At 38.2% G+C, this 15,159-nt stretch overlaps 1 protein-coding gene across 2 annotated transcripts in view; it reads right to left on the reverse strand.

Moving 5' to 3' along the window:
• Positions 1-79: 79 nt before the first annotated feature.
• Positions 80-15,159, reverse strand: part of LOC108053514 (serine/threonine-protein kinase BRSK2) — a 29,994-nt gene continuing 14,914 nt past the window's right edge. The window contains exons 2-17 of one of the 2 annotated variants that reach the window (XM_044461572.1): positions 14,395-14,875; positions 13,618-13,712; positions 11,709-11,935; positions 11,494-11,644; positions 9,169-9,384; positions 8,064-8,263; positions 7,777-8,001; positions 6,851-7,338; positions 6,309-6,467; positions 6,080-6,246; positions 5,902-6,006; positions 5,766-5,841; positions 5,532-5,704; positions 5,346-5,476; positions 3,951-4,065; positions 80-3,156 (exon numbers count right to left, since the gene is read on the reverse strand). In XM_044461572.1, the coding sequence (XP_044317507.1) occupies positions 3,981-4,065; positions 5,346-5,476; positions 5,532-5,704; positions 5,766-5,841; positions 5,902-6,006; positions 6,080-6,246; positions 6,309-6,467; positions 6,851-7,338; positions 7,777-8,001; positions 8,064-8,263; positions 9,169-9,384; positions 11,494-11,644; positions 11,709-11,935; positions 13,618-13,712; positions 14,395-14,482 (2,586 nt within the window). In that variant the 5' untranslated portion in view covers positions 14,483-14,875 and the 3' untranslated portion in view covers positions 80-3,156; positions 3,951-3,980. Of the gene's footprint in view, positions 3,157-3,950; positions 4,066-5,324; positions 5,477-5,531; positions 5,705-5,765; positions 5,842-5,901; positions 6,007-6,079; positions 6,247-6,308; positions 6,468-6,850; positions 7,339-7,776; positions 8,002-8,063; positions 8,264-9,168; positions 9,385-11,493; positions 11,645-11,708; positions 11,936-13,617; positions 13,713-14,394; positions 14,876-15,159 lie in introns of those variants that run through there. The other variant, XM_017136202.2, reaches the window with a different exon arrangement.

Raw genomic sequence — 15,159 nt, forward strand, 5'->3', positions numbered from 1 at the left:
CATAGTTATAATTAATACTAGTTTCCAAATTTAGTATCCCAATAAAACGTCTTTGTTATTATTTGAAATATTAATTTTATTTTTAAATTGCAATTACAATTTGTTGTTCTTTGCTTGTCTGTTCACTGTTTGTTTTTATGCTAAGTGGTATTTTATTTGTATTTATATATATTTCACACATTTTCTTGCAAACAATATCAATAATTATTTTAACCTAATAACAGATGCCACTTTGTTTGGTTTTTTTTTTGTTGTTTTTCTTACACTTGTTGGTTTTAATATTTATCTCATTTGTGGTTCGATCTCGGCCTGGCTCCGATTCACCGACCTTAGACTCGATTCCTCAAGCTTAAAATTAAATTACAAAATACAATCATTCAACTTATATCCGAAGATACAAAACAAAGCGCACAATGCAGTATTTAACTTAGCCGTAATCACTTGCAGAACTAATTACAATGTTACAATAATATGGTAAAACGCAAGGGAAAACAAAACAACAACGTAAAAAGCGTAGTACAATACACAACATTACCCTCTAAATGTATTTTAATAAGTATGCGAATCGTTTATTTCGTAATGAGTAATAAACATTTCTCCATTGCACTGCATTTGCATCTGAAGTAAAGCGCTTGCTTTGGTGTATAATGCTTGTATATATATAGGGGTGTATATATATACTATAGATAGAAATATGTATACCTTGCATATAAAATTATCTCGGCGCAAATATTCGCTGCTTATGCACAGTGTGAAGCAGTTAAAATGAGATAGTTGGGTTTGGTGGTGATTATGTTTTTGAGAAGAGCGCGAAAATTTGGTTGATCATCTAGTATAGGCTTCAGTTAAGGTAAAAAGGTAGGCGTGGCAAAATGCAGCATTGAGTATTAGGTTCTTTTTTTGTGGATTGGTAGTCCTTATAAAGCAATTATCATTTTACTTTTCCTCGTAGCTGCGTTTTTTAGTATGCAGAGCTTGTGGTTATGCTTAGGTTAAGTATTTTTAGTTATTAGTATCAAGTGAAAAATATGATTTATACATTTCTTATGATACAATTTTGGTGATGAAATGTAACTTGTATTAAATGCGCTTTTATGTAAATATATATGGATGTACGAATGCAGGTGAGGCATATAGATGTATATTTCGTATATGTGGGTATGCTGGGAGGACTTTGTTCTTGTATATGAAAGTAAATACAGAATATAATATGATCGAGGTGTATATGATATATGCATGTATAAATATATGTAATGCCATCTCTTCAAATCGGTGAGCTTAATTTTGAATGTATGTTCAGCTTAAATGCGTTTTCCTCTTGAGTATTTTCAATATGATGAGCGATAAATAATTTGATGTATTGTAGTTAATGCTAGAAAGTAATTTCATTTCAATATTATTGCATGATTTTTGTTTGAGTTTGTTTTCGCGTGTTTTCCCAAGTACTGATTCAATACTTTTAAATAGGTATGTTTAATATTTGTTACGTCTTACGTGACCATATTTCGGTTTATCATCAAGCATTTATTAACTTGTCGTAATTTGTCGTTTAATATTTGTTTTAATCACGTTTTGTTATCGCTTCTTATCCCATCCGACTATTTTGATATTGCTGTCATACACAGTTTTAGTAATGATCTATATCCCTTTACATATTACATATTATTCAGATTTCACTTTACACTCTTATCCAGTAGATTCCACAAATTGCTGAGGTGCCCCTACATTTGTTGTTAGCTTTAAGTGGATAAATGGACGGTTTTTTGTTTGGATTTCATTAGCTTTATGTCGATTTCTTAAGTCTTTTAGTTTCAAATTATCGTATGTGTTATAAAAAGAACTCTGATTGGCTTGGGTGTTAGAAAAGAATCTATAAACTATGAAAACCACTCAAAAGTAAGGTAGGGAAGGATTCAATGTGATTGTTTGTGGGGTTGCCATGCGAAACGCCCCTTACACTGAGAGAAACACTATCGTAGGTCATCGATAGCATTGCGATTTGTGCATTTTTGGACAGCTTGTTTTCTCTACTTGTTTTCCAATAAAAATATACAAACTCCAATCGAATTGCTCTCCTAGGTTTTGTTTGTCACTGATGCAACCCAGCAATTTGTACAATCCCTGATCCATTCTATACATAGATATATATTTCGTCCCAATTGATTTATACAAGTATTGGTTAAGAAAGCTTTATTTCATGCCCATGCAAAATATATTGTTTCTGGTTTTCAATGTCGTTACTTTAATGTGCTTTATATGCTCTAGTAGCCATGTGCTGTGCCGTTGTTAGTTATTCGGTGTCTTATGTACATTATACATGTTTTTTCTTGTGTCAATATCTGCTGACTTTATCTACCGCACAACACTCTTTTGATCGTCATATATGCATGTCTGAAGTTCGAAACTTGACGCTTTTATTTAGTATTTTGTTATATAGGAAAAATAGTTTGCCTTTCCCATCCGTCTTCTTCGGTATTTGTTTAGTACTGCTTAGCTAGCAAAATAGTTATGTCGATTTGGTTTGTTAGAAAAACAGCAACGCTAAGTTAATGCAAAGTTTTTTTGTTTTTCAATTTTGTTACTTTATTTAGTAGTTAAAGATCAGTGCATTTGCGTAATATCCTTTATACACTCTATACAAATCGTCAGCGAATTTTCTTGAGTAGCAATCATCACTTGCGTAGCTAAATACGAGGCCTAGTCTAGTAAAGAAAATGACTAGAATAACTGGTTCGACTTAAGCTAGGACTAACTTGATTTTTTTTGTATATTTTTACACGGTGTTTTATATTTGCAAGCTTTTTAGGCGCGGCGGCAACAATGTCCCTCAAAAGAACATATACAAAAATCACTCAAAAAATCAACAATAACTAGAAAATCAAGTTCGATAAAAGCTAGAGCAGCTAGCAAAGTTCTGTTCAATCGATCGGCATTCAAAAGTTAAGATTCGTTATATATGCTAGTTCATATAAATTCCACTATTATTGCTTTGTTATGTTATTCGAAATTTTCGTGTTTTACTTAGTTTGAAGATCTCTGGCTGATGGTATTCTAGAAAAAATACTGTTTGAGTGGCTGATTCGTTATCTAGTTGGAATACAATATTTGGTTGCGTTTGTTGTTGACTAGTGCCATATCGAAACAAATATCCTTGAGAACAAGAAAGGAAAGCTAACTTCGGGCGGAGCCGAAGTTGATATACCCTTGCAGAATATTCTATAAATTATATTCTCCAAAATTATTCATATGATGCATTCTTAATACTCATAAAAAGTCCCAACTTCCTAACTTTAAAAACACCAAAGTTATGTCATTTCCAATCGTTCAGTTATATAGCAGCTATAGGATATAGTCGGCCGATCCTTATGAAATTTGGTAGGTGGGTTTGATTGGCCAACAATAAAACCCATAGAAAATTCCAACTTCCTAACTTTACAAACATCAAAGTTATGGCATTTCCGATCAATCAGTTATATGGCAGCTATAGGATATAGTCCTCCGATCCTTATGAAATTTGGTAGATCGGATTGATTGGCCAAAAATAAAACCCATAGAAAATCCCAACTTCCTAACTTTAAAAACACCAAAGTTATGGCTTTTCCGATCGTTCAGTTATATGGCAGCTATATGATATAGTGGCCCGATCCGGCTCGTTCCGACTTATATACTACCTGCAATAGAAAGACAACTTTTGGGAAAGTTTCAACCAGATAGCTTTAAAACTGAGGGACTAGTTTGCGTAGAAACGGACGGACAGACGGACAGACGGACAGACGGACAGACGGACAGACGGACGGACAGACGGACGGACAGACGGACAGACGGACATGGCTAGATCGACTCTCCTGGTGATGCTGATCAAGAATATATATACTTTATAGGGTCGGAAATGTCTCCTTCACTGCGTTGCAAACTTTTGACTGAAATTATAATACCCTCTGCAAGGGTATAAAAATGTAACTAAATCAGAGAAATAATTCTCATGCGATTGCACTACCGGACATCGTTGTCGCCTGACGCTCACTCTGCAGTTCGCGGTTACGTTCGTGCTCAGCGGTCTCAGAGCTGGAAACAGAAAGAATAATTAATTTTGTGTATCAAGAGCTTGATTACCTTAAAATATGATTTTAAAACAAGAAAGGAAAGCTAACTTCGGGCGGAGCCGAAGTTGATATACCCTTGCAGAATATTCCATAAATTATATTCTCCAAAACTATTCATATGATGCATTCTTAATACTCATAAAAAGTCCCAACTTCCTAACTTTAAAAACACCAAAGTTATGACATTTCCAATCGTTCAGTTATATGGCAGCTATAAGATATAGTCGGCCGATCCTTATGAAATTTGGTGGGTCGGATTGATTGGCCAAAAATAAAACCCATAGAAAATCCCAACTTCCTAACTTTACAAACACCAAAGTTATGGCATTTCCGATCAATCAGTTATATGGCGGCTATAGGATATAGTCGTCCGATCCTTATGAAATTCGGTAGGTCAGAATGATTAGCCAAAAATAAAACCCATAGAAAATCTCAACTTCTTAACTTTAAAAACACCAAAGTTATGGCTTTTCCGATCGTTCAGTTATATGGCAGCTATATGATATAGTCGCCCGATCCGGCTCGTTCCGACTTATATACTACCTGCAATAGAAAGACAATTTTTGGGAAAAATTAAAAAAGATAGCTTTGAAACTGAGGGACTAGTTTGCGTAGAAACGGACGGACAGACGGACAGACGGACAGACGGACGGACAGACGGACAGACGGACAGACGGACATGGCTAGATCGACTCTCCTGGTGATGCTGATCAAGAATATATATACTTTATAGGGCCGGAAATGTCTCCTTCACTGCGTTGCAAACTTTTGACTGAAATTATAATACCCTCTGCAAGGGTATAAAAAAAGATTTTGAAAGTTGTATTGTGGTTTAATTGCTTAACAGTTAAAACAAAAATAATTATAAAGTTGTATGGTGGTTTAATTGCTTAACAGTTTTGCATTTTAAATACCATTTTATATTTGGATAATTAAAGGTTCTGTTTAAAAATGTTGTGTTGTTTTACATTTATATAAATTTTCTTTAAGATTTTGTATTTAAGTAAAGATTTTTTAAAGATTTCAATATTCAGCAGTTTAAAATTAACCATTATTATTTAAAATATATGTTTTCCTTTTTGTGATTTACGACTAGAGCTGCCAAAATATTGATAGTACGTACTATCAATAAAATCGTACTACCAAACTCTATTTAAATTGCCACATAGAAATCTTTAAAATATTCTTAATTATCTGTATGTTTTTAAAAAGTGTAGGTACATTATTTGGTGTCCTGCTTACTTGGATCGCACCGCAATCGGACTGCCGGGTATGTCAACTGGATTGGCATTGTTATTGTTAGTGGTCGAGGCTCGACGTCCGTTGCCCGACTTGTACGAGAATATGGAGTCGTTCTCCATATCGTTTTCGATCTAAATATAATTAAATTAGTTTAATTCCTTCACCATTCGTTTTGAGATGACTTGCCACTTGTCGCTTGTACGATAACCTCTCACTGGACACCGATCCGCAGGAGGAGCTTTCCGAAACAGCCTGGGTAACACTAGTCACCGTGGGCGGACTACTGGGACCTGGGAACCGCTTGGAGCACACCTGAGACTGGATGTGCTCGCAAATCCTTCGAAAACGACGAATGTTTCCTGCATAAACAAGGAGTTCAATTAGGCTGTTTACTGGGTTTCATTGTGGCGTATTATTTACCTGATAGCAACGTAAATGTTAATGCAAACAACATATCTGCGATGTCACCCTGTTTGCAAATGGCACTGATGTCAACCTGAAAAGTATTCACAACCCATTAGCAACCTGAGTTCCTGGGGAAGGCTGGCGAACTCACCTGAAACTTGACATGGCGCTGGAACATGACGGGTCCATTACCATTCCGCTTGTACTCCACCCGAAACGAGGTGGGCGAAACCACACTATGAGATAGTTCAGCCATCTATAAAAATAGAGAATATTTGAGTTTTGAGTTTTTAGATATTTTAATTTGAGTGTGATCTATAGCTACTTACGGATAAAAATGCGTGTATCAAATGCGCCTTGACCGTGGCAATGGGCTTGCCCTTGACCAAAATCGTGAAGGTTTCATCCTTCTCGGTTGTTATGAGATTTCCGAACCAAGAGCGCTTCGTAAGCTCTGGTGAGGATTCGGGCGTCAAGTGCACCTCATCGGCAGAAACTGGGTTGATCAAATAAAAAAATTAAAATCATGCTTCCAAAATATTTTATTTGTCGACTTGCCTTGCATTTTTCTGCGATGGAAGCGCGGACTTCCCAAGAAACTGTTTTTGATGTTTGTGAGCCTAGTCTTCCACAACTGGCCACCTGGTGTGTTGCAAGGTGAGCCGGGCATGCCCGGACTACTGTTGTTCATCATGGGCGAGCCATTGGGATTCACAACTGCAATGATAAACAAATTATTGTATTATTTAAGTAAAACTTTACACAGAAAAAGTTCTATCAGATATCAAACCGATATGTCTCCAGGTTGTTTTGATTTTTTTCTTATATCAAGCTTTTACTTTGGCTTAACTTGGGTAAGAACTTAGTATGGTGGTTAAAATATCGAGATTAATTTTGTGATGGCATGGGAAATTCTAGCTTAGCTAAGAACTACGTTAAGTGAATAAAATATCAAGATTGTCTGATACAATGGAAAATACCAACGTAACCTTTATCATATCGGTTTTATGGCTATGAAACAAAATCAGATTGATCTTGACTTCATTTGATCTTTTTTCTGTGTTCGACTACTACAAGGGATCTACGGGGCATGCACACACCACTATTCGACTCTGGATCGTGGAACATACTAATGGCAATGGTCGGACCTGAGTTGGCACGGTGGTGCACCGACGGCGAGGCGGAAGTGGATCCGCTCGAATTGCCGCCCGGACTGCCCGGCGGAATGCCGCAGTCCCCTCGCTCCCTCGGCGATCCTCCACTACGCTCCTGGCGCAGTGAATCCCTTCGTTCAATTCGTGGCTCCCGCACCACCACCACATCGCCCTCGATGCTCTTCTGCGAGCTGTGCGACGGTGTCCGGCTCACGGAGGAGTGGTGTCCGGAACGATCACGGTCTCCATATGTGGAATGCCGGGTTCCCGCCGCCGGGGAAGACGGTCGGGATATGGCATTCGCCTGCTGCTGCGCCGAACTCATCGGGGAGTTGCACCGCGTGGGACTGTGATATGAGGAGCTCCGCACCGACGAGGACACTGTTGTGGGCGAGCGGCGCTGGTGGTTCCGCGTGCTGCTGTACGAGCGGAAGCTGTGGGTTGAATAAAATGTAAATTAGTTGCGTTCAAATATTATAGATAGTAAAATTTCAATGGCATCGACTATCGTGCATATTTAAAGTAATGAAACAATTGTAACATTAAAAACTGGCTTCATTTATTTGTTCAGTGTCTTAAATAACATATCATTTTTGATTTTATTTTAAATATTATACCCTTCTAAAATAGTATATAAGTCGCAAGGAAATGGAGCGGAGAAATAAATTAAAAATAATGGTATCTTTGTTGATTTTAAATATATACATATAGATAAACTTTAAGATATATAAGTGTTTTTATAATTTTAGAATTACGGGTTTGATTTGTTAAAAATCGGACAACTTTATTATAGTGGTGCCATACGAACAATCGAAAAATCGACATAGCCTCATTGTCTTTAAGCTTATATGCATAAAAATCAAAATACTTACTTAAAGGCCTGTCGTCTTGGCGTGAGCGGTGAACCCTCCGAAATCTGTCCGTAGCTGGGTGCATTGGTGCCATTGATGCGGCAGGTGTCCAATCGCTTGCGTGGTGGATCCACTGCATCCAGTTCACTGCGGGACTTCTGTGCAATCTCATCGTCATCCTCCAGCGCAGGTCGTCTTCGCTTGCGCTCCAGCAACAGGAAATAAATGACCTTTTCCGTATTGTGACTAGGGTGATTAAAACAGGTGATTAAGCCCCGAAGTACATGTGAGTGAATTAAAGAGCCCACCTCGCACTGAGCAACTCCTGTATGAGCTTCTCCTTCTCCTTGAAACAGCCCAGCGAGCAAATGGCGTTCAGCACATCCGGATCCACCGCAGTGGCTGTGGGAATTACATGTGTCTGCACCACCTCCATCATCGGCAGCTCCAGCTCCAGCTCTCCTTTGCCGCCAGCTGTGACCCACGGATGGCGGTTGATTTCAGCCAGCTGGATGCGGTCGAAAATAAAGCAAAAACCAGTTTTCAGGGAGGAAGTGTAGGGGAGTACAGGGGGTGGGTAAATAGCTAAAAACGTAGTGACCCAAAAACCAACAAATGCCTAGGGGGTGGCTTCCAAATGACTCACCACCCACACTCAAAAAAAATATGAGCGAATTTGCTTAAAGTTACCCTCAAATTTTTGTGAAAAAAATTAACTTTTTCCTCTAACAGAAATATAAGGCAGAAAAATTTTATTTAGCTTTAAATTACCTTAATTCCACCATTAGGGTGGAATTCTTCTAAAATACACTTTTGCTACGTTTCTTGGGCTTGTTGTCTATAAATGCAATTTTGACACTACTAATCGACTTAAATATTTGGAGTAAAAACTTAAGGCCCAATTGAAATAAATGCTCTTGTCGTAAGAAAATTAGATGTAGTACACCATTTTTTAAATAGTGTATTAAAATATTAAAATGCTGTTGTTGCTAATACATGGAATTTCTTTTTACAATTTTGAGGTTGTAGTTTAATATTAATTGTTTTCAAACCTAGTTTTTACACTTTTGTCTTTGTGTCCATTAACCTGAATTTGAATTGGCTTTAAAGATATAGCTGTTAAATATCAAATCTTACAAATTTTAAATTTACTTTTAAATCAGAACACGAGCTGAGCCAAAGTAACCAAAATTGATTCTAACTAATAGGATAATCCAAAATCAAAGCTGCTGTTATATGCTATCTTAAATATGTAGTCGAATGTATCTATTTTAAACTTATTCAATATTATGTATATGGAGTTTTTTATTTATCAACCTATTTTTTTTGACTGCACTCAAAAGGACAGAGAATTTGGGGAATTGGAATTGTGCTATCACCGCTGCAATTCGGGTGTGAATGTGGATGACTCACCGTGAGCCGCCGGTCCGGGTTCACCTCAATCATGCCGCGCAGCAGACTCTGGCAGTCCGGCGGCACGAAGTGCGGTATGTGAAAGACGCCGCGCTTGACTTTCTCCAGCAGCTGGCGCAAGTTGTCATCGTCGAAGGGCAACGCACCCACCAAGAGGGCGTACAGGATGACCCCGCAGGACCAGACATCCGCCTTGCGGCCATCGTACTTCTCACCCTGGAAAAGTCGCAGAAAATGGGGGAAAATGGGGTATCAGAAATTGAGACATTTTCAAGGCGACCGGTTGTTTGTTCGGATATTCCATTTATGTTTGCTTTCAGCTTGATTATTTCGAAATTCGATTGGCCATTGTGCGTGGCACCAAATCGTTAGGACCCTTCACCCTTTTTTATCGAACCACATTCGTCGTATGGGAATGCTGAATGCTTACTAATTTAAAAGTTTTCTATTTAAAGACTGATAGGGGGTAGGTCCGTTCAACTCGTTGACGTCCATTGACGTGTCCATCGAATGCCAAGTTTCCCCCACTCCGACGATTCTGTTTTCCTAGGGGACGGTTATTGACTTGGCAGGTAAATGGCACAATGACTCGCAGTTTGTTGCCCACTACAATGTGTAATTGTGGCACGACTGGAAATTGCAGGCCATGTAGTCTCCCCTTAAAGGCATTCTGGTAAATCTTTAAACACGAAGGTGGGACAAACGTAATGGCTGATTTATATTTGGCCTGAAAAGTGTTTTATAAAATAGCACATACAAAACAATTTATGTGAATTTGTATGCTTATTATATATCTTCTGGTCAGTTTATCTAAGATAGTTTTGTTATAAATGCAACATTTCTTTTTGAAGTCAATATCTTGTTTTTTTACAATTCTAGCTAAACTCCTCTTTACACATTTCCATTTAAGATTTTGACATTTGAAAACAGGTATTGACCAGATAGTCAGAGCGCTTAATTGATAACGAAAAGAGTGACTTTGCCTTTTAAGTAAAAATCAGACAAAATCAGTATATGTAAACAGGCTTATACTTTATGTGAAAGGCAAAAATATATATTTTTTAACATATCTGCATGTAATTCCTGTCATAATCGAGAAAGCCCGCCCACCCATTTCTTATGAACACTTTCCAATTACAGCTACTCTCAAAACTCCAATTTGTAAGATTATACTCGTATGTCTGGTGTACGCTCGATTACCCTAACCAAGTTTTGTGTGTCGGTAACCCTAAACCGGATTGCCGCTCTGTTTGTGGCTCGAGCCCCTGCCACCTTCCAAAGATTGATAAACGACCACTTAAGTGATTGAGTACATGGGCTTTCCACGCAATTTTCCCCTACAAATTGTCAAGGTTTCCCTTGCAGGGCAGATTTGGTTAGCAGACATCAATTAGGAGGTGGGGAAAACTACCAATCCCCACTGAGCTTTGACTGTTGAATATTTATAAAAGAGTATATTCTTGCAGATAAGCTAAACATCACGTAGCAAGCCAGATTTATAGCCCAGCCGGAGTATATGATAAGACTGAACGAGGAAATATTTTAAAATTCCCCTTATGAATTTATTACGGGTGCAGGAGCATGAAGCTTCGCCAGAAGCTGCAGCAGCTCCTGCTTAAAGGATATGATGCAAGGATACACTAAGAAAATTGTAAGATTAAACTTGATTTTGAATGAATTTTCTAATAGTCTTGAATTATTTTTTCAAAGATTAAAAACTAAATGAAGCACATGTTCTGGTTAAGCATTATAAAATATCTGAGAAATCAAACATTGTAAATAAATATGTAAATTAGTTAGCGGCTTACAGGAAGAACATCAAGTGTACACAAAATAGTTTACTGCAAAACCTTTCTTATAATTAAAAAATCATTTCCTAAAACATTTGTTTAATAACCAAACATAAACTTAATCAATTTTAACCATTTTAATATCAATATTCAGAAAACCTGTAGGTTGGAGTGCTTTTAGGCCACAATAAAATGTTTCCTTAAAAAACATAAAGAGCTCGTTACCCTTAAACTTTATCCTCCACTTTAAGAGGGAATGACAACTTTTTGCTGGGTGTAGAGAACATAGGGCATCCCGAGATGGGAAATCATATGCGCACATGACGTGCATTTGCATAGAAGGGATCCTGACGAAATTTGCATAGGAAAGCGACTCCAGGAAGCCGCCCTTCACAGCCACCGATGCTGCATTTGAAAATGTGCTAAAAAGTTCGCCTTGATTGACGTTTATGCGTTTGCCGCACACCAGCAGCTAGAGGGGGGAGCGGAGCTGCCTGGGGAGCAATCTTTTGGCCATTTTTCAACCGAGACTTACCCGTATGACCTCCGGACACGCGTAGTGAGGGCTGCCGCACGAGGTCTCCAACATGCTGCCAGCTGGTTGCAGTGAGGCCATCCCGAAGTCCGCTATCTTAATGTTATTCTTCTCGTCCAGCAGCAGATTCTCCGGCTTCAAGTCCCGATGGCTGGAATCCGAAATATATGCAGTATTGATTGCAGTTCGAGCGGGAGTTTTCATCGAAGACTTACCAAATCGAATGCGAGTGGCAGAAATCCAGGGCGGAGATGATTTGCCTGAAGAACTTGCGCGCCTCCTTGGGCGTCAGCCGACCCTTCTTCACCAGGTAGTCGAAGAGCTCTCCGCCGGATACATGCTCCAATATCAAATACAAATACTTCTTGTTCTCGTACACATCGCTCAGGCCAAGGACGTGCGGATGATCGATTAGTTTCATTATGGCGATTTCACGTTCAACCTTCGCAAAGAGAGTGGAGCAGACAAACGATTTTAATCGACTTATCGTTGGCAAGTTCCCTCAATGTTCTATACCCACACTCAAAGAAAAATAAATTAACTAAAGCATTTGGTTTAACCTCAAATGAGAAAAAGATAAGAGAATTGAAAACGATTCTGGATAGCTTTAATAAAGTTGATTGAATATTACTTTTCTGGAGAGTCATTAACAGTGATTTAAGACCACTTATTGTAGATAAAACAAACAATAGTCCTTCTAATTTTTACTTCATTTCATTATTGTGTTTACATGTGTTTGATTATCTTTCCTATTTTATATTTTAAAGAAGTATCCTTCAGATTTTTCGAAGAGTGCACTTCTTCTCTTACAATGCATTCAAAGTGCTTCGTTCCTGGCAGGCCATAATGCCCCATTGTTGTCCTCCGAATGGCGTCCAATTTCTCATTGCGTGTCCCGACCAGCTGGTCCTACAACATGGACACCACACGCAATCATCGGCGGTTCTTTATCCTCATTTGCACCCTCGACCTCACCTCGTCACCCACCTTGCATTTCGATTGTCCTACATGTCTGGGGCTTTTGTCACCCCCAAAACTTCACCCCCACCTTAGGGCAGTCAATTTTGGTTTACTTTGTTGTCGCACGCACTAATTTGTCCCATGTCCTTTCAGTGTCCTACAAAAAAGTGCACCACATTTTGGGTAGATATATAGAGGAGGGTTGGGCGAGGGGTATCCTTTTCTATGGTTTTATTATGACAGCAGAGAAAAGATAAATAGTTCAGCTTTACTCCGACTTTTATTGGAACCGAATGAATGGAGGCGAGCCTGAGAATGAATGAAATCTATTTAGAGTGCTTGCCACGTATTATAATAGACTTGGTGCGTTCTCTATTATGCCACAAAATCGATTACAGACTGAATGAATATTTTCCACAGATAATTTGTGGTCTATTTGAAATGTAATTGTAATTTGTGTAGGCGCTAATAGCAAATGTCAGACAGGCAACAAATATTAGGTAAAGTTGTTGTACTATAAAAATACACACAAGTGTTTAAATAATGTTAAATATTGCCATAACTATAATTTGCACTTCTTACCGTTTCCATACCCTTGTGCCATTAAGTTTAATAATATTATAAAACTGAAAGCTTTGTCTTAAAAGCTTCCAAATATTTTAAAAATGTTCTTTAAAACTAAAAAAACCTTTACATTTAAAGGAACACAGGTTAAGTCTCTGAAATATTTTAAGTCTAATTTAAGGCACAAAGTATCCTTTTGACTTTCCCTGACTTTGGCACACTAAAGACTCAAAGCCGAGGAAAACCGCAAGACCGAAAAATCCCCAAAAACATTTCCCTTTCCTCTACGTGTAATGTAAGTCCAAAAGTCCAAATGGCTGTAAGTTTGACTGCAATGCTCCACCCCTAGATCCACCCTTGCGACAGCCCCTAAACCACGTTACTCTTTCAAGGAGCAGGGCAATAAAACAACGAACCACAAAACAAATTTTATTGTCACAGTTTTTTATGACCCGTTCGCCAGGAGAAGACAAACAAGAAATAAGAACGAAATAAGAAAAGAAAGCAAAAAACAAAATCATAAACAGCGGGAAAACAATAAACCGAAGGCAGGAAAACTTTCCATCGAGTCATGACCTTCGACCCCGGGTAACTACTTACCTTCATTAGCACCGATTCGCTGAGTTTCTCGCGATTGATTATTTTAATCGCAACCTTCTTGCCAATCACACAATGCACGCCCAACTTGACAAGACCTGCAAGTGTATAAATGGGAAATCGTAATTGCGATAACTATTGAGGGAATTGCTGATATTTCTAAGTGGTTTCTTTGTGTTCAAGTCCTTTTCAAGGAATGTAAACAGTTGAGAGGGCTAATTGCTAAAACTCTTCCTTTATATGAATGATTAGTAATAGTGAAAAGAGGTAAAAAACATAGTTAACGATGGAATAAGTTAAAAAGAGGTGTTACTAAAATATGTAATACTGAAAAATAAATTAAGTTTTCTTTAAATATTGAATATTGGTGCTTACTAGCTATTTTTGTAAATAGTAAAAGTTTGATAGAATATTAAGTTCTTGTTAACAAGATTTACGGAGTTTTAAATAAACACGAAATTAGAATTCTTAAAATTATATTTAATTAAATTTATAGCGAACTTTGAGGAATGATACCTACGCCTTGAAAAAACCACCTGTATTCATTAAAACGTGTATTTTATAAAAGAGCTTATGGTCTTATTAGTTTCAATTGCAAAAATTGTATTTGTAGACAAAGTATTTAATTTACTAAAAAATAATTATAAGCCTTACAATAATAATAAATAAGATCCGAAACATTGAAAAGCAATAACAATCCCCACCTAATAAATGTAATGATAGTTTTATTCGACAACCCACTTAGAACGCGGTAAAAGGTAAGAGTTTTCCTGCACTTACCCGTCTGACCCTTGCCGAGCGTTTTCTCCAGGCGATAGGGCCCCACAAATTGGCAATTCTCCGCCGTGACATTGTTCTCCTTCTGCATTTTGTTGGCCGTCGCTTCGTCCTGCGTCCTGCGTCCTGCGTCCTTGGTCCCCGCGGGGCTCCTTGGTGTTAGCTGTTAGCTGTTTGCGGCTGGCAGCGTCAGCTGGCTTCTGGCCATGTACAGGACTACTCCTGGCCCCACTCGCCCACTCGCCCAATCGTCCCTTCTACCAACTTTGTTGTCGCATAGCGCCAAGTGAGGTATTGGTCTGGGTGTGAGGTCCTTTAATTACTTTTGTTCGACAAAAGTTTTATTGCGATTGTTAAGAATTCCTTTTTGCAGTTTGCAAATGATGCAGCATTTAATTAACTTTTGCCTATAATTGTACTGGTCGTGTTGTAGTTGTAGTTGTTGTGGCTGCTATTTCCACATGACTTCATCACAAAATACTAGCTGCAATAAAAGAGATAAATAGAGAGAGCGTTAGAGAGAGACAGCGAGAGTGGTGAGTGAAAGAGAAAGAGATATGAAGTAAGGTCAATGTGATTACCAATGAATATTTATGTTCCCCTTTGGCCATACTGAATTTTTAATTGAAATAAATGGAAACTAACTATATTACCGGATAACTATTATTGTGTGTGTGCTAGATGGTGTTCGCTTGTGTGTTAGTCAGTCAGGTGTTCTAATTAAAACCCCTCCAGCTGTGCCTGTGTGTTTGCTTCTCCTTTTAGCCA

This window comes from Drosophila rhopaloa, unplaced genomic scaffold, assembly GCF_018152115.1.
Source record: "Drosophila rhopaloa isolate 14029-0021.01 unplaced genomic scaffold, ASM1815211v1 contig_47, whole genome shotgun sequence".
NCBI classification, from domain to species: Eukaryota; Metazoa; Arthropoda; class Insecta; order Diptera; family Drosophilidae; genus Drosophila; species Drosophila rhopaloa.